The sequence below is a fragment of the Hippichthys cyanospilos genome, chromosome 8, assembly GCF_059441005.1.
Source record: "Hippichthys cyanospilos isolate Australia breed blue-spotted pipefish chromosome 8, RoL_Hcya_1.0, whole genome shotgun sequence".
Classification (NCBI taxonomy): Eukaryota; Metazoa; Chordata; class Actinopteri; order Syngnathiformes; family Syngnathidae; genus Hippichthys; species Hippichthys cyanospilos.
This window is the reverse complement of record NC_142376.1, coordinates 12,451,908-12,476,063: the sequence shown is the minus strand read 5'-3', so window position 1 is coordinate 12,476,063 and position 24,156 is coordinate 12,451,908. Positions and strand designations below refer to the sequence as shown.

The 24,156-nt window shown below is 38.1% G+C and overlaps 4 protein-coding genes and 1 non-coding gene across 5 annotated transcripts in view; 3 read left to right on the top strand and 2 right to left on the bottom strand.

Annotated features, from left to right (window-relative positions):
- The window catches only part of LOC148420193 (heparan-alpha-glucosaminide N-acetyltransferase), a 30,111-nt gene extending 28,705 nt beyond the window's left edge, over positions 1 to 1,406 (bottom strand). The window contains exons 1-2 of the mRNA XM_088421700.1: positions 1,325 to 1,406; positions 895 to 989 (exon numbers count right to left, since the gene is read on the bottom strand). Of these exons, the coding sequence (XP_088277826.1) occupies positions 895 to 989; positions 1,325 to 1,406 (177 nt within the window). The remainder of the gene's footprint in view (positions 1 to 894; positions 990 to 1,324) is intronic.
- Positions 1,407 to 2,827: 1,421 nt separating this feature from the next.
- On the top strand, positions 2,828 to 5,228 carry pcbd1 (pterin-4 alpha-carbinolamine dehydratase/dimerization cofactor of hepatocyte nuclear factor 1 alpha). The gene is made up of 4 exons (XM_088421674.1): positions 2,828 to 2,985; positions 3,608 to 3,739; positions 3,858 to 3,938; positions 4,651 to 5,228. Exons 1-4 carry the CDS (start codon positions 2,983 to 2,985, stop codon positions 4,741 to 4,743), a joined length of 309 nt encoding a protein of 102 aa, XP_088277800.1. The 5' UTR covers positions 2,828 to 2,982; the 3' UTR covers positions 4,744 to 5,228.
- A 64-nt stretch (positions 5,229 to 5,292) lies between these two features.
- Positions 5,293 to 17,836, bottom strand: sgpl1 (sphingosine-1-phosphate lyase 1). The gene is made up of 14 exons (XM_088421672.1): positions 17,688 to 17,836; positions 14,444 to 14,609; positions 14,098 to 14,165; positions 13,674 to 13,821; positions 13,522 to 13,601; positions 11,949 to 12,077; positions 11,729 to 11,817; positions 10,567 to 10,675; positions 10,385 to 10,483; positions 10,153 to 10,299; positions 8,368 to 8,606; positions 8,151 to 8,297; positions 7,939 to 8,059; positions 5,293 to 7,256 (listed from the first exon to the last, which is right to left on the bottom strand). The coding sequence occupies exons 1-14, from the start codon at positions 17,697 to 17,699 to the stop codon at positions 7,113 to 7,115; spliced, it is 1,698 nt and encodes a 565-aa protein (XP_088277798.1). The 5' UTR covers positions 17,700 to 17,836; the 3' UTR covers positions 5,293 to 7,112.
- A 667-nt stretch (positions 17,837 to 18,503) lies between these two features.
- Positions 18,504 to 18,802, top strand: LOC148420190 (signal recognition particle RNA). The gene has a single exon (XR_015866500.1).
- Positions 18,803 to 23,057: 4,255 nt separating this feature from the next.
- Positions 23,058 to 24,002, top strand: neurog3 (neurogenin 3). Its single transcript, XM_088421996.1, has 2 exons — positions 23,058 to 23,166; positions 23,507 to 24,002. Exons 1-2 carry the CDS (start codon positions 23,102 to 23,104, stop codon positions 24,000 to 24,002), a joined length of 561 nt encoding a protein of 186 aa, XP_088278122.1. The 5' UTR covers positions 23,058 to 23,101.
- Positions 24,003 to 24,156: the final 154 nt, after the last annotated feature.

Sequence of the window (24,156 nt, the reverse complement as noted above, 5' to 3'; positions counted from 1 at the left end):
CTCAGAAGTAAAAGCTAGCAATCTAGCAAGGTGTTACCTCTGACCGAGGGTTCAAACTCGTAAGTGGAGAAAAAAGAAAAAAAATATGTAACATTTGAGTTATTTCACATAATTAAAACTATTTCCACGCATTCTTTGTTTTTTTTGTTTTTTTATATATTTTCTCTCAGAACATGTAAATTTACTCAGAAACGGCACATTTTATTATTTTGTGTGTGGATTATTTAAAATTTGGTTGATATGTAAAATGTCCTTCAATACTGGAATGACCCATAAACAATAGCATTCAGGTTATAGAACAATCCAGCCAAGCATCAGAAAATCATAAATCTTCTAAATCATTCACACACTGGCCAAATTTTAAGTTAGTTTTATCTTTTGGGGTGGAATGCTGTTTTACTACGGTATGTTTTAGCAGAAAATGACACAGGAAAACAACTGTGTATCAATCCATCCATTTTCCTATTTCAGGCTAAAAGCCAATACACATGGGCTGGTCAGAAGATGAACATACAACAAATAAGACATTGATATCAGGCCAGGCTACAATGATGAATTAGCTACATTATGTATTTTTACTCAGTATCATGTGACTACAGAGTAATTAAAACGAACTTTTGAAATTAAAGGGTGAACTATACTATACTTACATGATGTTATCATTTTATTGCTCATCATTATTAAGAGTACATGGAAAACAAGTCCATAACACTTGAATCATAAACAGCCTTGCAAAAATAAACAATAATCACATCTTTGTTTAAAACAAAACCTTGTGTGAAGAGTCATTTTGACACCAGGCTATGTTTAAAAAAGAATAAAACAACTGTAAAATTTTACAAGATCTTAAAACCCAGTCGACAGCAGATAACTCCGTTTAGTGGGCATGTTTACCTTGTAGCAATAATCAGAAGTGTACAAGACCTCCACTTCATAGGGCAGCTGGTTATGAAAAATTAACAAAGCTTGGTCCATTTTCAGAGTGGGCACTGCATGGAGAAAAATAACTGATTTACAATGTCCATGTGTCACTTTATAATCATCATAATTATAAGATATCAGATCTTCTTCAAGATCACTATCACGAGGACAATGAAAAAGTGTTGTCCGTGTCTGTGTTTTTAAACAGTGCAATTTTAACCTTAGCGTACAGGGAAAGTATAATTTAATTTGGAGAATGTGCTATAGAACTTTTTTTGGGGGTTTGGTTATCAAATGAAAGCTGTGTTGCGCATTATTTTAAAACTACCGAACCATGAAATAACAAGCGTGATGCACTTAAATGTTGTCTGTGAGAACCATCATTGAAGAACACAAAACTCACCCGATGAGATGTGCGCACCAAAGCCAGCGGTGGAAAAAACAACTAAAGTCACAAATGCTGGCACAAGTCTGACAGGCTCCATGTTGTCATTTGAACACACTACCTCTGCTCATCTTTATAACTCTGATCTCTAACTAATAAAATATGGTCAAAGGGCGGCTTGCATATAAGTTTAGTGGTTCCTGTCGTACAGTTGTGTCAAGATTGTCATTTTTATGGAATACGACTGTATTTAGGCTCAAGAAGATACAGAATTTGACCCAAATAGTAAATTCCGGAGGATGAGATACTCTGCCTTTTAAAATCATAACACTGTTCTATTTTGACTCATTCGGTCAACATTTCAGTCACATTCCCAGCTCAAGTAAAATGGCCACAAAGCATGCTGATGCCAGCACTATGCTTCACGACAGGAATTTATGTGTTTATTTTTCTGAAGGCAGTGTACTGTTTGCGCCAAACACGCCTTTTGGAATTATGGCCCAAACGTTCAATATGAGTTTTCTTGGGCCATAACGTACAGTACTTTCCTACATGTGTTTGGAAATCCCAGGGGTATTTTTGGCAAAATGTAGTGGGGCTTGGATGTTATTGCCATTCAGCTAAGGCTTACACCTTGTTACGCTACATTAAAGCTTAAACTTGTGCATACTAAACAGCCATTATCTACCAGAAATTTCTGCAGGTCTTTCAGTTTTCATCACATTAACTTTTTGGGTGGATGTCAAGACTTGTTTTTCTTTTAGTGTTTGTGTGCATGCGTTTTGTTAGCGTTTTGTTGTGTGAGAGGTAAATGTTAGTTTTGGTTTACATGCCAATAACAGACATGGCGACCTCCAGAGGAGTGCCACCCCCCATGTAACATAATTTATTGATTACTAGACCTAGAATTATATTTAAAATATACAGTTAGTCATTAAGAACACATTTGCTTTTTTTGATTTTAAAAAAGCGGTCTAACTCTTAGTAACTTTAAATTTAATTTTCTTCTCTATTAACGCTCAGAACATCAAGTACACACTGAAAATATCTAACGATTGTACTTTGTAAAGCTACCAATTCTATTCTATTTATTGTATCCACCGTTCATATTTATTTAATATGCACCAGAAAAATGCCCTCAATTTCCCTGCGTACCTGTTGAACAATGACTACAAAGGTATTGTATTCTATTACAAACTGAATTAAAGCATGTTCTCATTTCCAAATTTAGCAGAGCATTAAGTGAACAACTTGTGCGACCTGTCCCTTGTTTCATTTCATTAAGCACCTCATTTCCCCAGGCGCTCACTGTGACAGAGGAGTTAATGAGGGCGTTGAGGAGTAGCACATTTGACCTTTGACATGAACTCCCCTAAGCCAAGGGGCAGCACGGCTTTGTTGCACAGAGTGACTACTCTCAGCCGACTGTCATTTGGAAGTCATAGGTTATCTCTAACGTGTTGATATAAATGCAACACAAATAGTCTGGGCTGTTTTTTTTTTTAACTCGCGAGTTCAACAGAACAGGTTTATGATTAAACCAATGTTGACAGATGGATTTTTGTTCAGGCTTCTAAAAGGGCAGCTAAAAGGAGGACCTTGGTTGCAGCTCGTGTTGATTCATTCCAGTTGTTGTCAGAGCACAGGGAGAAGCTGTTGCCTTTGTGTATGAGACCATGGTGAGTACACAACCTGACACACACCTGTTGCACATGCACTATTTTAGATCACAGCAACAGTTTTAGTATTAATTCTCCTCAAATATTGTGTCTATTGTGCAATTGTTTACTCTATTATTATACTTTCATCATGGCATGATTTGTGCATGTGCATGTTTGCCGCTAGTGTAGTAGGCGAGGCTTGACTCTGCTTATTGTTTGCTGCTGCCACTGCTCATCAGATTAGAGCGTTGCTATGGTACCTGTTGATGTCATTGTTCTCTTGTTCACTCAGGTTTTCTTACTTCAAGAGCTCATCTAGGGACACTGCAATATAAATTCCCCCTCCCCTGCAAAAAGTGATTCCAACAATATATAGTAATCAGTGGTAGAGTGCAGGGTCACGAGGTGTGACAGGAAATCAGGATCAGGCCTGTAATTCATGTGATTCGGCATCATGTGCCAAATGAACAAAGGCAGAGCAAGTAATCCCCCGCCTCCCCTATCATGATGACCACATAACTTTGTACCAGCCTGTTTAAAAGCAAAGAATGCAGTTTATTGTTTCCAGATGGGATTCCGGTGTAGCCAATCACAGTTTGTGTTAGTGTAACGGCCCCCTTGCTCTCTTGTGTCATTTCAGGCTGCGAAAATTCAGACTTTGACTGAAGAGGAGCGAGCTCACCTTCTCCCACTGTTGCAAAGCGCTCAGTGGGTGGAGGTGGTGGGACGGGACGCTATCTACAAAGAGTTTCTTTTTAAAGATTTTAATCAGGTTCTTATTCTAACATGTCAGCCATACACACGCACACACACACACACATATGTAATCAATACATATTAGGTACATTGTACAACATATTGATGATTGAAATCAATATTCTTCCATTCAGGCTTTTGGTTTCATGTCCAGAGTGGCGCTACAGGCGGAAAAGATGAATCATCACCCCGAGTGGTTCAATGTTTACAATAAGGTATTGTGAGCCCCTACAAATTTAGCTTTCGCGGAATTTTTTTTTTTTTTTTTTTTTTTTTAAATCGCTCTTTCCTCACTTCTTAACTTGTGCCTGTGCCTCAATTATTAACTTGTGCCTCTTATCTTGTGGCATCTTGAGGCATTCCTGAAGGGAATTGAGGGACTTCATTTAACCAAAACTGCTTTGCCAGCATTTTTGTGCCAAGTATGTTGATGTGAGTTAAGGATTCAATTTAATGGTGCTTTTCCACCACATTGAGGCATCTATAGGTAATTATAAAGCTATTTGGGGGTGCTCAGTTACTTGCTTTTGCTGTTGGTGGAGGGTCTCAGTCACTATCAATGAATGAAATAGCCATCCATCCAGTTTCTATTGCGCTTGTCCTCATTTGGGTCATGCATGATTGCTGCATGTTCCTGCTGACTAATGCAAGACTCAAATTTCATCTTATGAATGTCACATGACCAAACTCAGCATGTGAGCTTAATTAGTCATTACTTAAGCAACTGTTAGTGTCATTTTCAGTCAACGACTCATTCTACAAATGCAGTATTAATCAGAATACGTTTAGACTGAAATGGGCACACAGAGCACATCATTGGAATAGAATGTTTTTAGTGTCATTGTATAGCAGATACAATGAAATTGGGATTGTTTAACAAATTTGATATTTTAGTGACATTAATATCCCTGCATTGTGACCACCCAGGTGCAGATCACCCTGAGCACGCACGATTGTGGGGGACTCTCGCAGCGCGACATCACTTTGGCCACTTTCATTGACCAAGCCTCTTTGATGTGACCATCAGATGCAGAAGCTCAACATACCTTTATTCTAATTAGTGTGCCTAGAATACCCAGACTAAACCTTGTGTGGTATTTTCAAATGTCTTGAATATTGTGGTGCTCTGTACAGCGTGAAAAGTGTGTTTGTTTTTTGTTTTTACAGGTGTCTGTTAGTTGTTTTGCACACAGCAAAGTAGCTGATGGGAAGTATCACTGTGAAATACAAATCTTTGAGGAATTGTTTTCCTCCATGTTACAAATCAGAATTCATTTCAATTTCGATTAAATCTGGTGAAGTGTGTATTAGAGATAAACAGTCATTTTACTACCGATGTTCCGCACTAATTTATTTTAGTTATCGGTTTAATATTGATGATATTGATAATATTGATGATGAAACATCTGGAGATAGAATTATTCTGGCTACAGACACCTATATACTTAACAATTATGCATCATATTTGCACCAAGATTTGTGCTAAAATACACTACTTTATTGCAGACGTTTATCTCCTTGTTTTATCTACATGATGACGCCCCCCACACACAAAAACACAAAACAACGCACAGTATATGTATTTTATTGAAAAGGAAACACTTAAGATTCCACGTGGATAAATCTTAATACTAAACTGCTCATTGTTTCTACTTAAAATTCGGACTTCTTGATTGTAAAGATAATTGGGCCATTATTTCGATAAATATTACAAGTATGCATATTGTCCTGGTGTACACATCTCAAACTTTCAAACACAGAAATCCTCTTTCAATGCCAACAAAATCAACTATTATGCCCACTCCAGATAAGTGCGCTTGGCTTTGATGATGTATGATAAATGACTGTATCCCTGAGGGTGTTAGGAGGAAATAATAGTAGTATGACCAGAAACTTCTGTGGACACAAAGGTGAACACTTCTTATTGCTACATCATGAAAACATCCATTGAAACTACAGTAAGTCACTTATAAGGCGCTATATATTTTTTTAAGAAAAAATTGTGCGATCCTGTTTTGAATATTCATTGAGCTATTTCTCATTTGGAACAGGGATGGGGTATTGTTACCATACGTTTTTGAACCAGGCACTATCTGAATCAACATTATAACCCTGAAAGGAGTGCAGCTCACACATGTACAACATTCATGTATTGATCCTTTGAAAAGTATTAAACAAACGTTAAACAAAAATTACAAACACCTACTAGCCTGATAAGCTATCAATAACCATGAGACATTTTGCTATTATCACACAACCATCCCTATTCTATCATTTAGTGAATGAAAAAAAAGTTATTGCACAGAAAAACAAAGCCATGAATATAAAACATGGTCCTTTTAGTGCAGAGGTTAAAAAGTGTTGTTTGTTAATCAAAATCATGGTGGATCGCAATATTTTTTTTTTTTTTAAACATTAAAAGATAACTCGAATGCCCTGACAGTGTTAACCTTCAACAGGCGCAACTTGTAGAAATGAAAGCAAACATTCGCTTTGTAGATTTGCACCAAAAGTAAAAGTACACAGTGAGGTAGTTTGAATTAGGACATAATTATCAAAACAAGGGCGACTCCAGCAATGGAAGTCATGCACTTGAGCACATAATGTTAGCAAATGGTTACAATCTCTTCATTCATGTTCAATGTCATTAGCCGGCCTGTGATCAGATGGGTATGGCAACCAGTACAGCTATTACACTTTGGGTTACACTAGCTGTTCACTTTCAAACATTTGCCGGATGTGCAATAAAACGCTCCCACGTTTGAAACACATAAAACTCCAACTATAAATGCACAAAAATTGTAGATCAACTGAAAGTAATGAGGTGCTATCCAACAAGGACATTAGAGAACAGGATGACCAAGTGGTACTATCATGTGCTTTATGGAGGAACCTAATTTGCTCCTGCCAGCCAATTGCAGTGCTTTCACATTGAAAATGCAGTTAGAAAACTATTTTTATGACATGCAGAACCGGCCTCATGCAGTCATATCCTGTTTCACAAACGCAGCACAGCAAAAAGCTCTTAGTGGTCTTGCTTTTTTTTTTTTTTTTTTGCGGAGTCATCAGACACTGCCAAAATGACAGTAGCACATTGAAATGTTTCGGCTTTGCTATGCAGGTTGATTACAATTGAAATGAATCTAATGACACAAACACCTTCACTACATTATTTAAGTCAATTTGAACAACTCATTTAAGAGCGCCGGTCTTTCAGTAATTATCCCCCGGGGTGATTGAAAGGACATCTTGTGCTTTAAAAGCCTTAGCAGGCTTTTTCCATGCAGTGATGCAGGATAAGGCAACCATTCAGCGATGAACTCGACGCACTGGGAGATGATGAGCAAGTATCCCGTGTGCGGTGAGTTCAGCACAACCCTGATCCTTTTTCAGTGGGCTTTACCATTACCGTTCATGTGGCTGGGGTTGGATTTGGGCACCTCCGTACTGTACAGACAGTCCAAGAAGCCTCGAGAGATCTCTGTTACCAAGGATCTGTCTGGGATGGACTGGGCCATGCCATATATGGCTCCCTGGAACAATAGGCAAGGACAAAAACAGCATGTGAGAGTACTGCTGAGTACACTTTGATCGTGAACTTTGAAGTGAATCTTCACATTTGCATACATTTCAAAAACACACATGCTGAAAGACATTCTTCTTAAGGGATCAAAAATGCATTATTGCACAATCACATTCAATAAACATGCAGTTTTTGATACAAATGTTATGGATTATGTCTAGTGATATATGAGTAAGATTTTTCAGGGAAAATTTTATTTGTCAAGGAGACCAAACACCAATATTTTGAACCAATATTAGCTTGCTTTAAAAGTGAAAATATAAGCAATCAATTTCGGTCTATCGCCAGTAATGGTAAATGAAAACACCATTTTCTAACGGATTATTGTACGTTCCAGTGAGGTAACGAACATGCAAGACAGCAATGTTACTGAAAAGTCAGACTTTGCAAAACACAAAGCACATTCGCTACAAAACTGTCTGATGTAGGTCTCTTAAACACTTTTGCAATTGCCACATTATTAGACAAATGATCAGTCATTATACGCCCACTTTTATTATCTATATCTCAGCAATTCAGTCATTCACATAATCTGCCATTAATTGAAGCGAATCCGGACGAATTTTGAAGATTGCTATTCAATACCTTAACTATACTTAATTGAAACAGGTACAACAGAAGACTCCTCTCACCTTTCCTGTGGTTTTCTCTTTGGGGTTTTTCATAATGATGGCAATCTGTTCTCTGACTTCACTAACAAAGCGCTCCGCAACCCCTGGCTGGGTGTGCAGAACTGTGCAACAAATGTGGATGCTGTCAAGACATGAGAACATAATCACGCTGGTGCACACTGATGGTATTACGAAACAATGTTGGGAGATGCTGCTAGCTGGCTTCTACTCACCTGGATGGATACTGAAGTGTGTTCAAATTCCAGCCCTTTGATGTCAATGCGTTCGACAGGCGGAAAATATCAAAATCATTCGAGCCTATCGCCACCACTGAAACTTCAGGATCCCCAAATACAAAAACACCTTTCATCTTTCGAACCCTGTCAACATAAAAAAACAAGTTTTCTAATGTTCAAAAGAATGACAATTCCACAAGAGTGCAGCTCATACTCTGCTTTGATTTTGCGTGCTACACTGATGATCTTCCGAGTGGCGTCCACGTAGCCATTCTCTCCCATGTGCATCATGGTCGCCCAGCAAGCCGCAACAATTCCTCCGGGCCTGGAGCCCGCGACGGAGGGCGAGGCATAGATTCCACCTTGCCAGTCCGGAGCCACAAAGTACTGATAGTGACGGTACTTTTTATCACTGTAGAGAATCACTGAGGAACCTTTCGGGGCGTAGCCGTACTACACAGGGATGTCAAAAAATAAGAACATTAAATGCATCTTGTTAATGCTACAAATGTATGCATTCTATTTAAAAAAAAAAAAAAAAAGCCTTGTCAAACAGTGAAATTTAATAGAGAGATTGTTTAGTTTAAAAGAAAATACAATGCAAATAAGCATTGGCAAGAGGGTTTAGAGTATCTTCAGGTTTAAGAAACTAACAATTAAGACTTTCATATTATTTAAAGTTACATTTTATTTCATTATACGTAGTCTTTATACGGGCCTGACCACTTAAATTGGTTGTTTACAACCTTTCAAACATCACTAAAAAAATTATGGCAAAATGTCTGATATTTGTAGATTAATTTAACTGTTTATCTTTATGTACTTTAACCATTTACAGCAGTTCTATACAAGTAACATTGGTGTCATTATTTACTACACATAAATCCATACCCTGCATCCTTAAATATATATCATGAAATCTGTTAATATGCTCATTTGGTGGATCTGTCATTCAAAACGAAGCAAATCTTATTTATTACAAGCAATATTTAGATGAGGACTAAGTGTGAACCAAACATTTTTTAAATAAATGTAAATTATATTTACTGTTGACTGCTATTAGCAGAAAATAGGTGCAGTGAATTAACTGACACCTATTGAAATGCATTGCAATGCATTTTATTCATTGTCGATTTTTTAGACTAAAGAATTGTAATCTATTTTTTTTATAGACAAAAATTGGCATTGACCTAAAAAATTTCATATCAGTTGGGCCTTGTCTTTTATGACCATTTGGAGTGAAGATATTTGCAAATTCTATTATTCTTTGTGCTGAAACCTTTTATATTGGACAGTAAAGGTCGTATAAAACATTTTTACAATGCGTGTTCCTTGCAATATTCATTACAGCAAACTACTTAAATCTACCATCATTCCTATACACAACAAAATGAAACAACATGGACTTAAGTTAATATTTTACTAAGCCAGCTCTATGCCATTTATTCGTTTAAGTTACATTTGTCTTCAACTAACTTTATGATAATATATGAACTACAATTGTGTAAATGTAATTTTTTTTGTCAACTTTATGGAGATATTGCACAAGCGAGACACCTTTTCTGAGCGTACAAGTGCAATTTTTTAGCATATGCTTTATAGATCCACAGGAAAAGAGGTCATAAGTTCATGCTTCTGTATTGCTTGTAATTTTTCTGTCTTTCAAACATGCAAAAACATGCAAAAATTGATACCTGCCTGACAACACTTCTTTGTTTAAGGAACAATGTATATGCATTGGTGCCTTCATAAACTGCTGTGCATGCAATGAAGCTTCTTTAATTGAGTTATAAGCCATTGCAAGCAGACATGCTGCTCTCACTGTCATATTTAGGCTCAAGAAAAAACATTTGGTTGATACACTATTGTTACAATCACAGTATGGACATTTTTTTTATCCGGCCAAGAGAAATATATAAAATGAAGTATGGTCGTTAGCATTTTTCTCTTTTATTTCAAAAAGCACTTTTATGACTCTGGACAGGACACAATTCATTACCTTGTGAGTGTCTGCAGAGATGCTGGTGACACCTTTTACCCTGAAGTCAAAAGGCGCTAGGGCGTAACCGGCCTTGGCCATGAAGACGATCAGAAAACCACCTAGACAAGCATCCACATGCAACGGCAGGTGGTTGCGCAGAGCCAGCTGGAAAACAGATCATCAGAGAGTTAAGAGAGAAATATGCTTAGTTTCAATACAGAACCTAAGTAAAGGGAGAAATGCTTCTGACCTTAGCAACTTCTTCGATGGGGTCGATGATCCCGTGCGGAAACTGGGGGGCGGAGCAGACAAGCATGGCTGTGTTCTTGTTAATGGCTCTCTTCATAGCCTTGTCAAGACAAAAAGAGAAAAACAAGATTGAATAAGCAAAATTACACAGGTCATGTCACACATGATTCATTTCCTTCTCACCTTTACATCGACCTGCATTGTTTCCTTATTGAGGGGAACATGAACAAGCTTCATCCCAAAGTAATGTGCTGCTTTATCGAAGGCTGCATGGACGCTAACTGGCGCGACGCTGCAAAAATGGCAACAAAATACAATGCTTGTCAGCAAAAAAAAAATACTAATAATGAAAATAAACATCAAAACCCTTGCATAAATATCGACAATAGGAATTAAATGGTTTATGGGCGATCAATAAACAATAATAACATTTTAGGCCTATGTTATTGACCAGTAGAGTACAAGATCACAAGACACAAAATAGGCTTTTATGTAGGGGCCCTCATACTAATCGACAAGCGAATTATATCACCTGATTATGGCCCTTCAAACATTAGTCAACAATAATTACCCAAAGGTCCGAGATTTTCAGATTATTTTAACTGTTTTTTAAGTTCTCAAACTTGCAGTTGTATACAAGAAATACTGGTGTCATTCTGTATAAAGACATTAATTATACAATAACCTTATACACTTAAATATCCATCCATACATCCAACATCCATTTTCTAGAGCCGCTTATTCTCACAAGGGTCGCATGCTTGCTGTTGCCTGACTTTGGACAGTAGGTGGGGACCCAATTGTGAGGTGCACAGTGACGAACGGCCATTCAAGCGCCCAATCACACCTAAGGACAATTTAGTGTGTCCAATGCATCTGCCATGCCTGTTTTTGGAATGTGAGAGAAAGCCTGCGTGTCCAAGAAAGAAACCACACGGGCTAAGGAAGAACATGCAAACTCCAAACAGGAAGGCCAGAGACAGCTGGAATTGAACCCAGGTCCCTTTAACTGTGAGGCGGACATGCTAACCATTGCTCCAATGAGCTGCCCACCTTTAAATAAATATACAATAAATGAAATGTATAGATGTGGTCATTCTACACACCAGCCGATTGATCGACATTTTCTACTTTGAACGAAAAAAAATGTCATCAACCACAAGACAATCCATATGGGTAAGGCCCTTTTTAAGCCACTGTGATGTTAAAATGACTTCAAATGTGTTATTTGTAAACAAGGACTGTTAGGACTGTTAGGACTGTTTCTTTAAAAACAAAAAAATATTGAAAGTTAATCATAGAAAGGAAATCAAGCTTCCAAGAATTCTAGTGGAGCTTGCCTTACATTTCTGGATATTTGACACCTCGTTCATACGCCATGTCTCTGTATGCTTTGCAGGCCATTAGTATGCTCTCTGTTCCTCCTGAAGTCACCTGGGGGGGAAGAAAAAAAAAAAAAGGTCAGACCAAAAAAAAAAAAGCAATACATTTTCAGCTTATGTCAAATTCCTGCCTTGTATTGATCAATGCAACACTGTGCTGTACATCAAGACAAATTAACTTACTGTGCCACATGAGTTGGGTCCACCGTGGAAAAGCGTGCAGGTCATTCTGACGACCTCTGCCTCCATTTTTCTTACACCGGGAAAGATGTCTGGATGAAGTGGGTTGCTCCATGCAAAATCACCGTACACCTTAGAAAATACAGTAAGTTATGTAAACATAAAAAATAAAAAATTGAGAAGAATGCTTCCAGTAAGTCATGTGTAAGCCACTGTGTTAGAGGTAAATACTTTGGAAATGTTTGTCAATACTTAAGGAACAACATGTCAGTATATCTTCCCCAGCAAGCCAAACAAGTATGAAAGCAAATGTGTTCAGGCATCTGCTCTGCTTTATTTCTTTTTTAAAAAAACAGACTGCCATTATGCATAGCAAAAAATACAGCAGCGATAGGATCTGCTATTTTAAAATTCACAGCTATTGTGTATCTGAAACAATGGAAATTATTTATCATGTTGTGAATGATAACCTTCCAAACCTTTTTTGGTCATAATTTGATTTTGGTAATGATTTGTTGGAATTTATTTTATTTTTTTCCCTCTGTAGTATGTATATAACTGAAAATCCTTTTTTGAAACTTTGAGCAAAGTGAGAGCACTGGAATGGAGTGTGATGAACCTTAGCGTTTGTTTCGAGTTCTGCTTATTGTGGCAAATGAATGATCAAATTTGAGGACATACTGCAGTCACATAAGCTGCTGTGACCGCATACTGCCCTGCGAGCTTTCTTTTTGAGTGTTATATAAACTATGTTGACTGTGCAACAAACAGTAATACATTTATGTTTAACTTATGCATCCTGAAAATGTGACGAAGAACTCAGATATGAATGTTAATTTGAATACTCCCTAAATGCATTTTGCTACGTTAAATTCCAGAGGTCCCTTTATCAGGTGTTCTCAATGGTATTGTCATTACTTAAAATGTTGAAATGAATGCTCTCATTATGCATTTTTTCTGCGTTACCATACCAAAGGTCCCCTTATTAGGTGTTCCATGAGGTAAAGTTATTCGTTAGAGACATAAGTGAGTACTATAGTGTTAGAAATTAGGTGATTTTCTGTATTTTATTATTCATGACAGTGCACCGTGAGTAACAAGTATGTGCTTTTCATTTTAATCTTGTCAACTGTTTCTCACTGGTGCCTAATGCAGGCAAATCAGTGTTACTTAATGGAGTAACAATGTATGTTTTTTTTTTTGTTTTTTTTAATGTATTGTCTTGTTACAATTTGAAACGACCTGTAAATGTACATCAAACTATAAAATTACGAGACCAAAAAAGTAAGTGTAATCTAATTACTTACTTGTCTGGAAATAGCTAAGGGTTAGAATGTTTGGAATAAAGGCTGATCACGTTGTGTAGCTATTGACTCGTTCGTTGCTCAAGTGTGGCCACAGAACATTGTGTTTGAGCTTTTTGAGGCCTTTCGGTTGCTATTTTACCAATGTAATCATTGGATTCGTATTATTTGTACAGGTACTTAAAAAATAGAAAAAAGAAAGAAAAACCTTTCGGGTGACTTTCATTGGTGTCTCATACACTTTTACGTAAGATTTTTACAGTGATGCATACCTTCACCAGGAGTTTAGTCAGTGTTTCATCACCCCAGTACACCGCGCCTGATACACAGCCGTTTTGCCACTGCACCTCATCTGCAACAATACACTTCGTCAGAACAACAGTCCACAGTTGGTTTGAAATGTAACAAAACTTCTGGTACTTACTCAAAGTTTGGTACTCTCTGATCTTGTCCAGCACTTGGCTCTGCGAGAGACCTTTTGAGGGCAGTTTTTTAGTGTAGCTCATGCCATTCTTCAGAGTGCACAAACCGGCAGCCATGTCATCTAAAGCCTTGTTCAGTTGGCCCTGGATCTATCATGAGAGTGGAATTGTTTTAGTGACAATGTATGAGTGCCACAAAAAAGAAAGGATTTCACTAGAACAGTTTCCTTATACTGAATGTGATATTATTCTCAGTGCTTTGTCAAAGCTCCATGTCATTTTGATGTAAGACAAACATGACAAGAAATTGGTAAATGTTATCTCCAGAACACAATGTTAAGTGTGTCAAAGGTCTTCCCCTCTCTACTCCGTCATCAGACATGACTCATAAGAGAATCAGCGGATTCAGTCAGTCAGGACACGTACCGCCCCACCAACAAAGGGTAATTTTCTGATGAGTCGAAAGCATTGCTTCTTCATTCTGGAAAAGAGACCTAAAACCAAAAAGAACAAGACAAAGTGAAATGCTGGTACCTAATCAACCGCAAACATTTGACAGATGACTATGACACATAACCGCATGTCAAGAAAAAAAGGCCATTTCAGTAGGTGTGTTTCTGAAATCTGATACAATTTTTCACTCTAAGCAACTTCACACATCAATTCAAGGGGTAGAATCAGGCTTATACTAAATAATTCCAATGCATGTTTCTAAGGCTTCCATATGAAAGGTACAATAATCTTGTAAACATCACTTATGTAATGTGCTCACTTTCTTGTTGGAAGAGGAATCCCTTAAGCCATACTGCTCCCAGTGTGGTGATGAGCGTCACTCCAATGATCTGCCATGGTTCCAAGTCCCTGCAGTACAAGTTCACCTGTCGCCGGCCCTCCTCCAGGTAGATGAGCACCATCTCCTTGTATACCTCCAAGGCACTCTAGGATTCAGACACACACGCAGTTCTGGTTGCAAAGTCACAAAGCACTGTCACAAATATTTGTACAGAAGTACATAACTCATCAGAAGAGAAAAATGGCATTAATTAATGCAGATGTAAATACATAAGGGCCTATGATTATCATTGGCATAGAGTTTGCTGATGTACTTACATCAGTGGGCATTGTTGAGCTCAAGTTTCCCCTCACACAAACACCGTCAGCAATTTGCTTAGTACAAACGGCTCAAACAACACCGTGCTCGTCTTTCTTCAGAAGAGCCAACTACTTTGTCAGTCGCCTTAACTTCTATCACTACAGACTCCTCCCTACAGTTGCACTGCTAATCAACACTTGAAACTGCCCAGAGGTACTGGGATGTTCATCAATCTACCTGAACTAACCTCAAATCATCGCCAAAGTCACTATGTAATGTATTTGTAAATCTGGTTATTTAAATCACAATAAAAAATGACTAATAAAGAAAATTATATTATGTATGACTTCTTTTGTCATTATCTTTGGAATTTTTTATGATACAGTAGGTTTGATAGCACGCAGGCTTGTACGCCCACCTCAACCACTAAGTGATAGAGGAAAGCTTAAGGTTCAAAAAGATAACATCTTCACTAATCACTACCTGTTCAGCACACAGAACACTCCATAACTGTGCACCTTGGGCAGGTTGTATAATTATTCTCAGTATCCTGAAGACAAAAATGCACCAGCAGCAAGTGGTGACAATAGAGATATTACATTTAGTTTGAATGAATAAAAATGGAAGGATGTGAACCAGCCCATTGTAATCGTAATGTCAGTTGGGATAACAAACAGGTCTGGCAAGGTAAGCCACGCCAAGTGATAAAAGAGCTGCTAACAAGGACCACATGTTGACTGTAGGGTTCACAAATATCTGTAAATGGTGGCAGAGGTAATCACACTCTATAATCTTCACGTACTGCAAGTAAAAGTATGCATACTTGGGGGACAAAAGCAGAGATATTGATTCAATATATTTACTTTAGAAAAATAAATACCTTGATTAAAAAAGGTCAAACTAAAAATGTTAACGTCAATTACAAAATATACCCATGTGGATAATTTGAGACAAAGAAAAACAGTCCTGCAAAAAAAATGTCTAACTTGCTATCAATATGAACGGAGTTTCAAACAGAGGTTTAAATATCAAATGTGGTATAAAAATGGAGGGGTGGAGATATCTTTTTTTTTTCATGTCATCATCCCAAAAACTCTTAATTCATCAGTCCTAAACCACTGCTTTTGTCAAGATAATTGCTTAATCGTGAGTGTGCTTGTGGTGTTTTTAATGCCAACATACAAAGGACCATCTTAGTAACTCAGTAATGTTCACCTTGTTACCATTCAGGTTAAAAAAGAAAAAGAAAAAAAAAAAAACACAGAAGAGACTCAGCAACTGTTATTCAATCTATTACGAGGGCATCATATATTTTATGGTACACAGTTTGGTAACATCAGATTTTGTTCCTGAAAATATAAACAATTTAACACAAGAGACATATGTTTTCTAAAATTAATCTACGTACAGATGTACAAGTAATCTAGCACCGGAATGAATTTTGGATTGTCAGCCTTCTCCTACAACAGTTGTAAATGCTGGAACACCTTCGACATGTAAGTTGTTCACCTCCAAAACTAAACCCTGCCCTAGAAGGAAAACAAAAAACAACAAAAACAAACAACAAAAAACACTCATCTGTGGCAAACCTGAACTACATGGTATATTTTGTTTTAGTTTTTAATTTCTATTAAAATGAAAGACATTGAATATTTCAAGTCTGAACTTTTTATGTAATGTTGGATTCTTTGATGTTTGAATTGTGTTATGTCTTTGTTTTTTGTTTTTTATTTGATGTATATTGTATCTTGTTACCGTATTGGAATGTTGCACAAGAGCCCAATTAGGGACCAGAGTTGAGAATTAGCAATCACTATAACATGGAACACATCAACTGCAAGACTGCAACTATGTTTGAGTGCAATGTCCCTGTAAAATAAAGCATGATGCAGTCATTCAAGAATTAATTGCAGGCGGCGTTATGTATTCTGTAATAATAAGTGTCTTTTGGCCTACCCTGCATATGGTTTTCACAGTCAAGACAGCCACCAAGAGGAAAAAATAGCTACAGTACAACATGGCCTGCTGTAAAAACTTTGCAAAAAGTTGGCCGAAGACAGTCAATACTGTATTGACTTACTCATTTGTTGCTCACCCCTCATCAAACAATGCAGCTCTCCTTTGTTGCGTCAAAGGAGAGGCTGTGTTCTCATGGTTGTGAGGTGGTCAAATTACAGATCACTGAAACGACTGTAGCCGTGTCGGTGACCGATCGCAAGGTAACAAGGGTGGTTAAACTATGGTGGTCGAGTTATTTGTGCCCTCAGGGAAAATCGATGTCAGGAGCACCTTTCTCACCGCAGGAAGATGAGTTGCCTCTAGTGCCCCCTAAGTTTTGTCACGGTCGAGTACATGGGTCTGTTGTTGTGAGTTCATTGTCCCGAGTTCATTGTCCTCCTTTGACACGTTACAGTATCCCCACATCACTCTTGCGACCAAAGCTTTGTTCAAAACTTCCTGCGGGCTCAGGCTGAACAGGAACTCTAATTTTAAAACAATGGGTTCCACAATTGACGATTGTTGCAATTTATACAGCTATTTTTTTTTTTTTTACAAAGGAAGGGCCGTCTGCGTTAACTTTTAAAAATAAGAGCTATTATCTGTAGTGATTTTGGGCGCCTGCACTTCACAGCGTTTATTGCAGTCGCTTATTGTCTTGAATATGGCAACAGTTCAAGCAAGGTGTTTGTGTAAACCGTTTCGTAACTCGCCATAAATCGAAGCGCAACACTTTTACATCACAGTTCACAACCAAACAATGTGAATGGACTTAGAGCATCTTTGAAAGAAACACAGCTTGGCTCAATGTCTACCAGCTGATAAACAAGTCTGAGCCTTGCACCGTTATTTTAAAAAATGTCACCGATCAAAATTTAAAAGTGTTTGAATATACATAAACAACGGGACAAGAACTACTACTTACCGAATAATCCATGTTGTCAAGACGGTTTATGGCCGACAACCTTATCTTTTTGAGAGACAAAGGAAAGTCACCTCCAAACGCCTGCTTGAAGTCTTGGCTCTCATCTACAAGCTACTACTACAACACAGCTGCGAGCTAACGAATCCCGGAAGTAAACGACAGCCTGCTTATACTCTGCGCATGTGCAGATACGGCAACGCCCTGGATTCGTCTGGGTGCTGTCTTAAATCTGCCTCTACGCTATTTGTGATTGTGTATTTGTGTATTGTTTTTATTGTGTTTTTATTTTATTATTTTATTTCATTTTATTGTGTATTTGTGATTCGGGCAGTTATTATTATATTTTTGAAATCGCTTGACCTGGCAACAGTAAAATATTTGTTCATGTATGTATGTATGTATGTATGTATGTATGTATGTATGTATGTATGTATGTATGTATGTATGTATGTATGTATGTGTGTGTGTGTGTGTGTGTGTGTGTGTGTATGTATGTATGTATGTATGTATGTATGTATGTATGTATGTATGTATGTATGTATGTATGTATGTATGTATGTATGTATGTATGTATGTATGTATGTATTCATTCATTCATCCATTCATTCATTCAGTCTTAAAGCGTTTTTTTAAAGCGAGTTTTGACTTGGTGTCATGTAAGCATTGGGCGACACGCTCAAAAAAGTACACAGTCCTGTCAGACATACGTACTGTAATGTGCTGACAGCAACATTTAAAGCGGCCGCTAGATGTCGTCATTTCATTATGACGTCAAATACGGGAAAGTCAAAGGCGTTATTTGTGCGGATTCCTCTCGCCGGGTGTGGTGGCGCGCGCCTGTAATCCAAGTCAACGGGAGGTTGAGACTGTCGGATCGCTTGAGCTCAGGGGTTCTGACCTGCAGTGGACTATGTCGAACGGGTGTCCACGCTAAGTTCGGTATCGATATGGTGCTCCCGGGGGAGCTCGGGGTCACCAGGTCGCCTGAGGAGGGGTGTCCCGGCCCAGGTCGGCAACGGAGCAGGTCAAAACCCCCGTATCGCCCAGTAGTGGGATCGCGCCTGTGAATAGACGCTGTAGTGCAGCCTGAGCAATAAAGTGGGACGCAGTCTTTTTGACACCCCGTCTCTCTTTACAACTAACACAAACATACATTCATTTTACTGAACCACATTTATTTATATCATGATTTGTTTCTTGTACTCCACGTTTTCTTCAAAATACGTTTTGTTTGCCCTACACTGCCTCCTTCTGGAGCAAGCGGATGCTTACACGTTCGAGTCAGGTTTAACTGCGTACAGGTGCCATGTGATTGGATCAAGGCCTAAAGGTGTACGCTTTAAAACGTTAAAACCTTCTTACAACGTTTCAGGTTTACCCCCAAGGATATGAGTGCATACCTCTTGCCCGTATAGTATTCCTTCGCTGTGATATAAATAGTTGAGAGAAGGCGGCCTCCCCAATTCTGCTATTCTTCCAATAACTACAGTGCGAATTAAAATAACGGTTACACAATTAAATGTTACTTGATTTTCAGTCATGTAATACAGTATACAGTGGTTCTCAAATGGCGGTACAGGAACTTGTGGGGGTACTTGAAGTAACTCCAGGGGGTAACTCGATATTTTAAAGTCTTTAGAAATAATTATTGAATGAATTAAATGTTTTAGGAAAATATAACTTTATAAAACAAAGTATATGTTCAGTCCGTTATTCAATTTCATTATTTTAAAAATCCAGATTCTCCTCATGGTAGAATGGTTTGACCCAATTTGTCACGTGCCACTCCTCCTTATCTCTTGTTTCCTTTGTGAACAGATCCCTACAATGATTTCAAGGGAAGACTTTAAATTGAATATTTTTTGTGGAACAACATTTTATTTATTTATTCATTTGTTTGTTTTTGAGAACAGGTCTTGCACTTTATCTTGATTATTTTTGTGAACAAATATTTATTAATAATTAAGTTAATTATTTATTTTTATGAACAGATCTCTACTATTATCCAAAAAGAGGACATTTTACATTCAATATTTTTTTGTAAAAATATGTATTAATTAAGTTATTTCTTTTTGATAACAGCGTTATTCAATGATGCAAAACAGGACACTTTATGTTGATTTTTTTTTTTTTTTTTTGTGGACCAATACAGGACAAATGAAATTTGAAAGGTTCTAAAGCTTAACAAATCAGACCCCGATGGCATGTTTTGTTTTGCTTTTTTGCTTTTTGTACCCAAACATGCTTTGCACTTGTTAAGGGGTACTTGGCTGAAAACATATTTCACAGGGGGGTACATCACTGAAAAAAGGTTGACAACCACTGATCTAATGTGTACAGTGGAGTTTGCATGCTCCCCCCGTGCCTGCAATTGGCTGGCAACCAGTTCAGGTTGTCACCCGCCTGCTGCCCGTAGACAGCTTAGATAGGCACCAGCAAGCCAGGGACCCTTTAGTGAGAATAAGCGGCTATAGAAAATGGATGGATGGATGGATGGATGGATGGATGGATGGATGGTTAATACATACTGAGTCTTAATGTGCAAAACCTCTGAAATTTCAGAAAAAAAGATTTGACTTGGACCTTTTTGTACATCCAATCATGATGTTTATTCTCATAAACTGTGTGTCGTGACACGTTTCAATTTTCACATTTATGTTGTTTTATTATTACGATACAGTTTTACGTTTTATGATAGAAGTGTGCAGTACTACACGCTTCATAGCAAGGTGCTGTATAGTCATATATTTCTCGTTAGTGTCTTTTGAATGAACAACCCATACCCAACATATTTACTGGTCCAGAAAAACAGCTGCATCCAAAATACTGTCTTTACAAGTTAAGATGTCCCAGTTTCCATTTAAACCGTCAGGATTCGTGTAGTGATGCTTACCGGCTTACATTATAGAGCTAGGAAGAGTCTGACGTGCACGTGTTTCCTTTGATCCTTAATGGTAAGAACAGCACACGTGGTCGTTTTTGCACGATCCAAATTCATATAGTAGTAGTAGTAATAATAATAATAATAATAATAATAATAATAATAATAATAACACAACTTTTCTCAGACGCAACCAGACCAAAGAGCGAATCTTTGTGCACGCACAGCCTTAACATGTCCTTAAGCTTGAACAAAATAAAGACAAAACGTCTCCAGACGACTGCTATTCCACTGTAATTGGTGTACACTGGCTTCAAAAGCTGAGGTGAGATGTACAATGCATTGCTTGTGAAAAGAAACTCCAAAGCACATTAAAAGTGAATTCGTTTTTGTGTAAAGTGTTTTCAGGGTCATTCCGGTCACGACGCGCGCACCTCTCCAAAAGCGCACACGTCTCCAAAGGCGCACTCCATACTTTCTAAAAGACAGTCACATTGTTGAGGGGTTTCACAAGAGCTGTACATATGGCATCCGGGTTGCAATTAAATGTTTTTAAGATGTTTTCCCTTTCTTGAAGAAGTTTCCTTTTCCCTTTCTCTCTCCCGGCAGCTCTTTGGCAGAAGGAGCGAGAGGAGGGGGGCACATTGAATGGCGTCCCTGATAACAATCTGGTCAGCGAGTTGTTGGACTTGGATTGGCCTTCTCAAAACGTCCTTCAAACAAAAAGCTGAAGACGAAAATAAAGCCCCACCTGGTACCTCTGTTTGCTAAAATAATAAATAGATTTGGTTTAATAAATAAGCAAAAGAGAGCGTTAAGTTTGGGTGTATAAACCAGGCGCATCGTGCAGACATCACCTGCTCTGGGGCTTGGTCATTTGTTTTGTTAAATATTGTTAAATCACTTTTCGAATCAATTTTGCGGTCATATCTGTTTTTATGGGTGCTTATGTTTGCTCACACTTTGCATAACAAGCAGGATAATAGCCCACATCACGCTGATAAAGGGGGAAAAAAAACAAGCAAAGTCCCGACTGCTTAAAACAACACCTGTCCGTCATATGCCAATATGGACCTGACGTCGTTGAGTATTTGTAAAGTGGGGGCATGTCGTTTACCTTAGACTTTTTTGTGTCTTTTACAACTGCAAGACGGCATTTCATATCTCTTCTGGGTATTTGTCCACTTTATTGAACGCATATGGGGTTCAGATTGTTCCAATGTTTGGACAGAAAGTTAAGCAGGTTTTCATCCTTAAAGTGGAAATTATATTTGAGCACTGGTAATCACCCCCAACCCCCACACAACACAAATGATAGACGCCCGATGACGTTTTTCATGGTCATTTGACCTCAGAAAATTTAACACATAATTTTCACTGCTTGAAACAGCGACGTTTCAGTTATGGTCTCTGCGCAACTATTAAGGCGCTCTTTATTGTGTGAATCAAGTTTAATTGGCCGTGTTAAACGGGAAAACCCTTTGTACTATACACAGCCAAACAATAGCGTTCACATTTCCAAATGATCTTTTCGGCTGGCGCCATGCGTAATAGCTCCCACTGGCGATATTGCGCTACAGCGCTTCAAAGTAAAAGCGAGGGTTGCTTAAACGTTAATATATTTTATGCAAAGATCAATCAAAGTAGATTAATCTGTAACATACCTTCAGTCTCAAGCAAGACAAATTAGCTGAAATTTATTGACTAACGCCATTTTGAGAGTGCGTTGTACGCGTCCAAAACAGTAAGCATTATAATAAACATACCTGATTAAGTTCCAAAACCACCTCAAAGTTTCGATGGACTTCGCCTACGAAAATGTGAAAACTCTGCGTATATTTCTATTTATCTGAAAATTACATTTTATCTCTTGCCGTCCCGATTTGACTGTTTGATTCGAGTGCGTAAAATGCGCCATCACACTCAAAGCGAACATCAAACCCGATAACAAAAACAGTATATTGTGCTAAAGCCATTTTGTACTGATGTGGCAAATTAAGTAAGTGATATGTGCTGCAGTATCATATAAAAAAAGAAATGTAATAACTGAAAATTCTCAAAACTTTTTTAATGCTCATGAAAGGTCCCAGATTCAGCTGATCTGAACGTTAAAAATAAACACACAAGTCTTCAGTCTATTTTGTATTCCTAGGATTGATGAATTTACATGTAAAAATATGACTAAGCCGTCGAGTTTAGAGCGAACAGATCAAACATCACAGCTCCGTGTATTTAAATCCAACCAAAGTTCAACAGGTCTAATAAAAATTCCAATAATCAAATCGATTCATTTTTGTTTGACTTATAATAATAATAATAATAATAATAATAATAATAATAATAATAATAATAATAATAATAATAATAGCTTCCATCCACGTGTTGCCCTCCCTCACCGAAAAGTGAACACACAAAGAGATACAGTTGTGAGGCTGATGAGAGGCTTCAGGACGTGCTGCCTGAAAGCTGATTGGCCATCTGATGCATGCTGTTGATTCAGGAGCACAAAAAGATAAGATAGAGGCCTTATAAAATGAAAGGTTTGCGCATCCAGCAAGCAGTCGGTTGTCTCCTGTTGCCACAGGGAACCAGCCAAAGGTACGTGCAAGTGTATTTTCTTCTTGCGTGTATGACTCGCGAACATGTTTATATATATATATATATATATATATATATATATATATATATATATATATATATATATATATATATATATATATATATATATATTTGGAGGGCAATGCCACAGTTATTTTGGCTAGCACGAGGCAGTTTACAGCGCCTCATTGAAGCTGGAAATTATGTTCTGTATATTTTTAATAAAGTTCCTGTATTGAATTGTGTAAGAGTCCCATTACGCTGTAGTTGCTAGTAGGCTTTCATCAGCCAATGTGTTCTGCAGACTAAACTGTAATGACATATCATTTTACTGGAACAGGATGTTTCCCAACGAGCACCAAGCGCTAAATGACGTCGCAACAAGCAGCAACGCAGGGACGCACAGTTATCCAAAATCCCACAAGGCAAAAGACTACATTGCCCATGCGCGTCAAAAAGCAACGGGCCACGCAAAATGTGCGCATTCTGTGCTGCGGGGCAGACGCCGGGTGAAGGCCAACGACCGAGAGCGTCACCGGATGCACAATCTGAACTCTGCTCTGAACACGCTCAGAAACATCTTACCAGCCCTGCCCGAGGACGCCAAAATGACCAAGATAGAAACTCTGCGGTTCGCCCACAACTACATCTGGGCCCTGACTGAGACTCTGCGTATAGATCAACAAGCACACACGGCAGACTACCTGCCTGTCCTCAGCCGAACCTGTCCACATGGTGAGGCTGACTCGGTACAATCTGATCTGAAATGTTACATCCCACCGACCTTTTATCCTATGCTACTTCACAGTGAGACAGATCTTAGGCATATTAGGTAATATTAACATTTCAGGTGGAGAAACCTTTCTAAGCAGCTATTTATTTTTTATGTGGTTGACTTTGCCATGCGCTTTTATTTTCCAGCCATTGGAGGGGCTTGTTTACATCTATTACATTATTTAGTTCCATATGTAGACAATGCTTTTAGAAGAA

What these genes read in the sequence shown, in the direction of transcription:
- sgpl1 (XM_088421672.1), bottom strand. An exon ending in TGACTAAACTCCTGGTGAAG is followed by an intron (nt 12,078 to 13,521) that starts GTATGCATCACT and finishes GTATTTTCTAAG; the next exon opens with GTGTACGGTGATTTTGCATG. An exon ending in GCACGCAAAATCAAAGCAGA is followed by an intron (nt 8,298 to 8,367) that starts GTATGAGCTGCA and finishes TTATGTTGACAG; the next exon opens with GGTTCGAAAGATGAAAGGTG.
- pcbd1 (XM_088421674.1), top strand. An exon ending in TTTTTAAAGATTTTAATCAG is followed by an intron (nt 3,740 to 3,857) that starts GTTCTTATTCTA and finishes TCTTCCATTCAG; the next exon opens with GCTTTTGGTTTCATGTCCAG. An exon ending in GGTTCAATGTTTACAATAAG is followed by an intron (nt 3,939 to 4,650) that starts GTATTGTGAGCC and finishes GTGACCACCCAG; the next exon opens with GTGCAGATCACCCTGAGCAC.
- neurog3 (XM_088421996.1), top strand. Translation starts at nt 23,102, where the DNA reads ATGAAAGGTTTGCGCATCCAGCAAGCAGTCGGTTGTCTCCTGTTGCCA. An exon ending in CCACAGGGAACCAGCCAAAG is followed by an intron (nt 23,167 to 23,506) that starts GTACGTGCAAGT and finishes TTACTGGAACAG; the next exon opens with GATGTTTCCCAACGAGCACC.